At 33.6% G+C, this 6343-nt stretch overlaps 1 protein-coding gene across 1 annotated transcript; it reads left to right on the top strand.

Annotated features, from left to right (window-relative positions):
• The first annotated feature begins 1645 nt into the window (after positions 1 to 1645).
• Positions 1646 to 4596, top strand: LOC131177249 (receptor-like protein kinase FERONIA). The gene has a single exon (XM_058142214.1). It carries the CDS (start codon positions 1748 to 1750, stop codon positions 4394 to 4396), a length of 2649 nt encoding a protein of 882 aa, XP_057998197.1. The 5' UTR covers positions 1646 to 1747; the 3' UTR covers positions 4397 to 4596.
• Positions 4597 to 6343: the final 1747 nt, after the last annotated feature.

Raw genomic sequence — 6343 nt, 5'->3', positions numbered from 1 at the left:
ACTCCCTCCATCATTCACTTTTGTCTGTTGTTTTTAAAAGATTGTTTTGTCCTTAATTATCTGTTATTTTGAGAAGATTAAAAAGTTAATTATTTCTTTTTAAATTTTATTCTTATGTATACTAAACACAATAACTATTTGTATATATAAAATTCTAAAGCCCATCTTGATATTTCTTCCTCCCTTAATGAAATAAGATAAAAAAAATAATTTAATCAAATTAAGGAGTATTTTATTATAATTTAGATGATTTAATTATTTTTTTAATTACCATATAAAAATCTTAAACGATAAATAAAAGTAGATTAATGTAGTATTATTTATTAAAAATTAATTATTTTGATTAATTACTTACTATTATATTAATGATAGAATAAAATAGAAATTTTTAAAATTATTAATCTAATCAAAGTGATAGCTAAATTACTTTTATTAAAATAATTAAATTTAATTGATTTAGATTATAGAATAATGATGTACCCCATCTAAAAATCATTAAATGTTGGTGCTGCGTTAAGTTGGCCAAGGAGATTGTTATGGACTGGCTGCGACTTGCGAGTGTTCCAAAATTTATGATTCAGATTAAATCAAATTTATTATTATATTCGCGTGCCTTAGATCATCACAATCCATTGTTATCATAAAATTATTATTATTATTATTATTATTATTATTATTATTATTATTATTATTATTATTGTATAATTTTTCACTTTTAAAATATTAAAATCCTAAAACTAAGGACATTAAGGGAATTTACAAAAAGGAAAAAAGAAGATTCTATCTGATCCAAAGGATAGAAAGAAAAATTGCCTAGTTTTAGCAAGGGAAATTCTTATTTCATTACTACCTATTTATTGTTCGAGATTTAATGATATATATGACGTTATAATATCGATATAGGTTAAATATTTAATAAGAAAATAACCTTAAAAAATATGATTAATAAATAGGATCACGTAAAATAATTAGTTTATAAAAAATTAAAATAAATAATATTATTTTAATAAGAGATTAAGAGAGTAGCAATATGAAATTATAAATTTATTAAATAAATAATACATATTTAATTACTGAATTAAATTAAATCAAATTAAAATAAATAATATCTCACGATCAATCAATATACTACTATATTAATATGAAACGGTTATATATTTGAAATTAATTTTTTTTTAAAGTATGATATTATCATGTTCACATAAAAAAAATTGATATTACTATTAATACATTGCCAACTAATTTTAATTTGATTGGTGATCTGATTAAAACATACTATTCTACCAAACAATGATTGAATTTAAAGGAATGGCATTAGCAAGGAAGGGCTTTCTCATTATATTTATAGCTAAAAATAAAAAGTAATAATCACCAATTCCCCATGATCCAATCTTTAGTTTTTTTTTTTTTTTTTTTTACTTTTCTTTTTGAAATGATGGATTCTTTAAAGTTGAAAGTTGTGGGAAAGGCTCCAAAATATAAAGAATGACTTGGAAAAATCAGTCTACGTTGTGGCGACATTATTGCAACAATGTCATAAAGGTGTTCTCACGTGCCCACACGGGTCCTGCACTTCGTTGGAAACGGATGTTATCCAATGTTTCAAAGTCACCACAGATGTCTCAAAATTTTCTCCTGGTTCCCACTTCCCCAGGTGAAATTATTTATGTGGAGCTATTATAATAATAATTCATAACGGAAAAAAAGGGGAAAAAAAAAAGCCATTTCTCTGTTTGTTCTTGCATCCATGAATAACCTCTTAGCTCTCAATCCTATCACTTCTTTTGTCTTCTTTCTCGTGCTACATCACCTTGCAATTGCCATTTCTAAGCCTGCTTACAACCCAACTGACAGCATACTTACCAATTGCGGTTCTTCGGGTGACACACCTGCACCTGATGGGCGCATATGGACCGGTGACCAAAAATCCAAATTTGGTCCTATAGAGCAATCTAGTAGCAAATCCCATTCTGCTAGCGCCCTTAGCCAAGGCGGCTCCGTCCAGTATGTCCCTTACATGACAGCCCGCATCTCTCAATCCCAGTTCACGTACACCTTCCCTGTCACTGCAGGTCAAAAATTTATCCGTCTCCACTTCTACTCTGTTTCATATCAGGGTGGATTTAACAGGTTTAAGGACTTCTTCGATGTCAAAGCGGGGCCTTTCACTTTACTAAGCAACTTCAGTGCTTCCTTCTACGCTGAAGCGAGGGATACTTATTCTTTCATTAAAGAATTCTGCTTTAACGTCGCAGAGAACCAGCAATTGAATCTGACATTTTCTCCTTCCCTGAGTAAGTATGCTTTCATCAATGGCATAGAGATTATATCTATGCCATCCAACCTTTATTATACTCCACCAGAGGAGGGTTCAGGCCTCATTTCTATTGGCAAAAAGGAAAAGTTTTTTATCCAAAATGACACCGCGCTGGAGAATATGTGTAGATTTAACGTTGCGGGTGGCACCATCTCGCCAGTACTTGACACTGGCATGTATAGGTTATGGAGGGATGACGTTCTCAACCTTGGTCTTGTTAACAACGAGCCAAATCTCTCTCTCAATTATTCTAAAATACCAAACTACACAGCGCCAGATGAAGTCTATCTGTCAGCTCGGCAACTGGGACTTAATGACACCAATTTGACGTGGAGGGTGCCAGTAGATCAAGGATTCAGGTATCTGGTGAGGCTCCACTTCTGTGAGTTTGTTCCAGATATTACCAAGGTCAATGAAAGACGATTCGATATCTTTATTGACAATCAGACAGCTACATTGGGTTTCGATGTTATTGAATCAAGCGGTGGTCACGGGACTCCCACATATAATGACTACATAGTAACTGCTGGGAAGAAGGTTGGGAAAGCTGATGACGATTATAGGCTTTTCATAACTCTGCGTCCTAATCCTTCAAGTATTTACCCTGATGCTTTCCTGAACGGGTTAGAGATTTTCAAGTTGAACGACTCTGATGGCAATCTTGCCGGACCCAATTCTCTAGTGTCTGTCCCTTCTCCACCAGCAACAACAGCACAACCATCGGCACCAACAGCCAAGAAGTCCAGCACGAAGAAAATATTGCTTCTTGCCATTGGTGGGAGTGTGATGGGTTTGTTGATCATACTTTCTTTGTTGGGTTTCTTGGTTATTTGGCGAATAAGGAAGAAGCAGGACGGTCATTATGGGTCTCATTACAAATCACTAAGCTGCTGCTGGCGGTTGAATTCAGCAGCTTATATTGGGAAGTCATCGAGGACTATGGCTTCTTCACTGCCGCAAGAACTATGCCGCCAATTTTCACTAGATGAGATTAAAGCTGCTACGAATGACTTCCATGAGAGTTTGATAATTGGCTCAGGTGGTTTCGGCAATGTTTACAGAGGTGATATTGATAATGGAGCCATGACTGTTGCAATTAAGCGATTGAATCGAGAGTCGAGTCAGGGTGTCCGTGAATTCAGGACAGAGATTGAGACGTTGTCCCAGCTCCGCCATGTCAATCTCGTCTCTCTGATCGGATATTGTCTTCATGAAGGAGAAATGGTCCTTGTTTATGACTATATGGTCAACGGGACTCTTCGAGACCATCTCTACGACAAATTCAAGAATCCACTTCCATGGAAGCAAAGGCTTGAGATATGCACTGGAGCAGCTCGTGGACTGCACTATCTTCATGCTGGTGCGTCGAATACTATAATCCATCGAGACATAAAGACGACCAATATTTTGTTAGACGAAAATTGGGTCGCCAAAGTCTCCGATTTTGGATTGTCAAAAATAGGTGTAAATGACAGTGCAGTTAGCACCATTGTAAAGGGTACATGGGGATATCTGGATCCAGAATATGCAAGACGCCATCAGTTGACAGAAAAATCTGATGTGTACTCATTTGGTGTGGTGTTATTGGAAGTATTGTGCGCTCGAAAACCTCTTAACCAAAAATTGGAGGAGGAACAATGGAATTTAGTCAGTTGGGCACGAAAATGCATCCAAAATGAGAATATTCATCTAATAATTGATCCCCATCTAATAGGAAAAATAGCTCCAGTGTGTTTTCAGAAATTTGTGGAGATTGCAGAGAGCTGCGTCCGTGAGCAGGGGATTGAACGGCCCTCAATGCATGATGTGATGGAAAAGCTTGAGTTCGCATTGGAGTTGCAACAGACAGCAGATGCTGAGAAGGAAAAAATGAATCCGGGTGAAGACTATGTGTATCCTCAAGTATCATTCCATGCTTCTCGATATACCAATATAGTTGGTGGATTCCAGTTGGATTCAAGTAATATTTCAATAGATTTGGATACGGATACTACTGGACAGACTTTTCCTAGTGTTGTATCCAGTAGCATAACGTCTAGTCATGGCTTCTCCGGCACCATCAACTCTTCCAGGAAATAGCTTGGAAAAGGTGACAAGAGAAAATAAAAATGGTTTTGCGTTTTGACTGTAAAAGTGTGCTGCTTGTTAATTTTGTCAATTTTATTGATTATGGAGTCCTTGTTTGTGCCCAAAGTCCTGTGGAAAATTGTGTCAAGTGTCGTTTCTAATCATTACCTTACACCATCAACGGGGAAGCCTAATGGTTGTATTTTAGTTTCCCTGCAGCATGTTAAGTTTTTTTTTCAAATTTAATTTTAATAAAATATATTTACTTATATATATATATATATATATATATATATATATATATATATATATATATATATATATATATGGAAATTACATATAACTCCTTGGCGTTAGAGTAAAAAACAACAGTATAAACTTTGAGAATATTATGGTTTCGCTTAATTTTTATGAACAAATCGTGTTTACTGAATTTGATATATATTTGCATAAATGGATATAAGGAAAGAAATAAAGAAAATATATTTATATTTTAACAACGATACCAATGGTGTCCTATTGGATTGGTAATTCTCCATTTATACAAGGATCGTATACGATTATATTGTACATTGCATATGACATGACAATAGTGAACTATATATCATAAGAAGTCCAAGCTATGTATGTCATTATATATTTATTTGATTAATTATTATAAATAAGGCATTTTAAACTTATATATTTATTTGGTTCATTTGAGAGTTATAATTGTAATTATTATGATTGTAATATTGATTTGCTCTGCAGCCTCCTATTGGGTCGACTGGTTGAATAAAATGCTGTGATCGGCAAAGTAAAAATGAGTACGGCGAGAGGAGATCACCTTGCACTTAATCCTCTGCCTAGTGAGAAAGGTATAAAAGGAGAACCATTAATAAGCAGAGAGTATGACACTGAAGTATAACTTTCACAATCTAAACCACTGAATCTAAAATGGTTAATTCAAGTTATTTTTGATAGTTGGGCTAATCTCAACCACTTAATTTTACAAGGACGTTCCCATCACAACTCATATTGATACTATGCTAAATTTGTTGTGCTATATCGAGTACAATTGCTAAGTTAGGATCGGAGCCTCGAGTATTGTGGTTTGCTAGTATCTCGAATCTCCATCTCATACCCTAATCACGGGTAGCCCTTCCCTTGCAGTCCATTAGACTCACATAATATTTTGACTCAGAGTGGCTCTGATACCAATTAAAATAACCCTACCCCATCAAATAACTTACCATTAGAATCAAAATGGCTAAACCATTAGAACCAAAATGATTAAACCAAGTTATTTTTGGTAGTTGGGTTAAAGTTATATAAACCCATTAACTTTTTTCTATTTCTCAATGATGTGGGATTAAATAAGTCTCTAAAAGTGGACACAAGGTCCCTCATAAAGCCACTAGTCAACAGAAGCAAAGACTTCTCTTGATAAATTTCAATAAATAATTTAGCAAAAGGTTTATATTTAAGTTATGAAAAATAGCTTTGGATCTAATTAAACTCTTCAATTTTTGTTAAAAGATTAAATAAGTTTTTCGAATAAAATGCACTAGAAGATTTTTGTGCTCGACCTTAATTGGATTTATATTAAAGGTAATTTATAGTTCAACATTTTTTTTATCTATCTTTAAAGTTCAAGGACTTATTTGTTTTAAAATTTAAAGAACTTATTGGATTCTTTTTAAAATTAATTAGAAGACTTATTTGGATTGTCAAACATTATAAAAACTTATATGGCTATTAACCCATACTAAAAATATCAAAATAGGCTTTTTTTCTCTTAAAATTTCTTCCCGTTCCCTTTCCCTTATCCGGCAATAAATACCCACTCCAAGCTATTGTTTTTAAACAAAGGAAAATTATACAAAAAATTTCGCTGTAATTTTATGTTATTTTCATTTTAGGACTGAGATTTAGTTTGTTGATACCTCATTGTTGCAACTCGGTGAATATGACCCTCGG

This window comes from Hevea brasiliensis, unplaced genomic scaffold, assembly GCF_030052815.1.
Source record: "Hevea brasiliensis isolate MT/VB/25A 57/8 unplaced genomic scaffold, ASM3005281v1 Scaf379, whole genome shotgun sequence".
Lineage (NCBI taxonomy): Eukaryota > Viridiplantae > Streptophyta > Magnoliopsida > Malpighiales > Euphorbiaceae > Hevea > Hevea brasiliensis.
Note: the sequence above shows the minus strand (reverse complement) of the source record. Positions and strands in the feature narration are given on the sequence as shown.

Excerpts from the sequence above, each read along its gene's own strand:
- LOC131177249 (XM_058142214.1), top strand. The coding sequence starts at position 1,748 with ATGAATAACCTCTTAGCTCTCAATCCTATCACTTCTTTTGTCTTCTTT.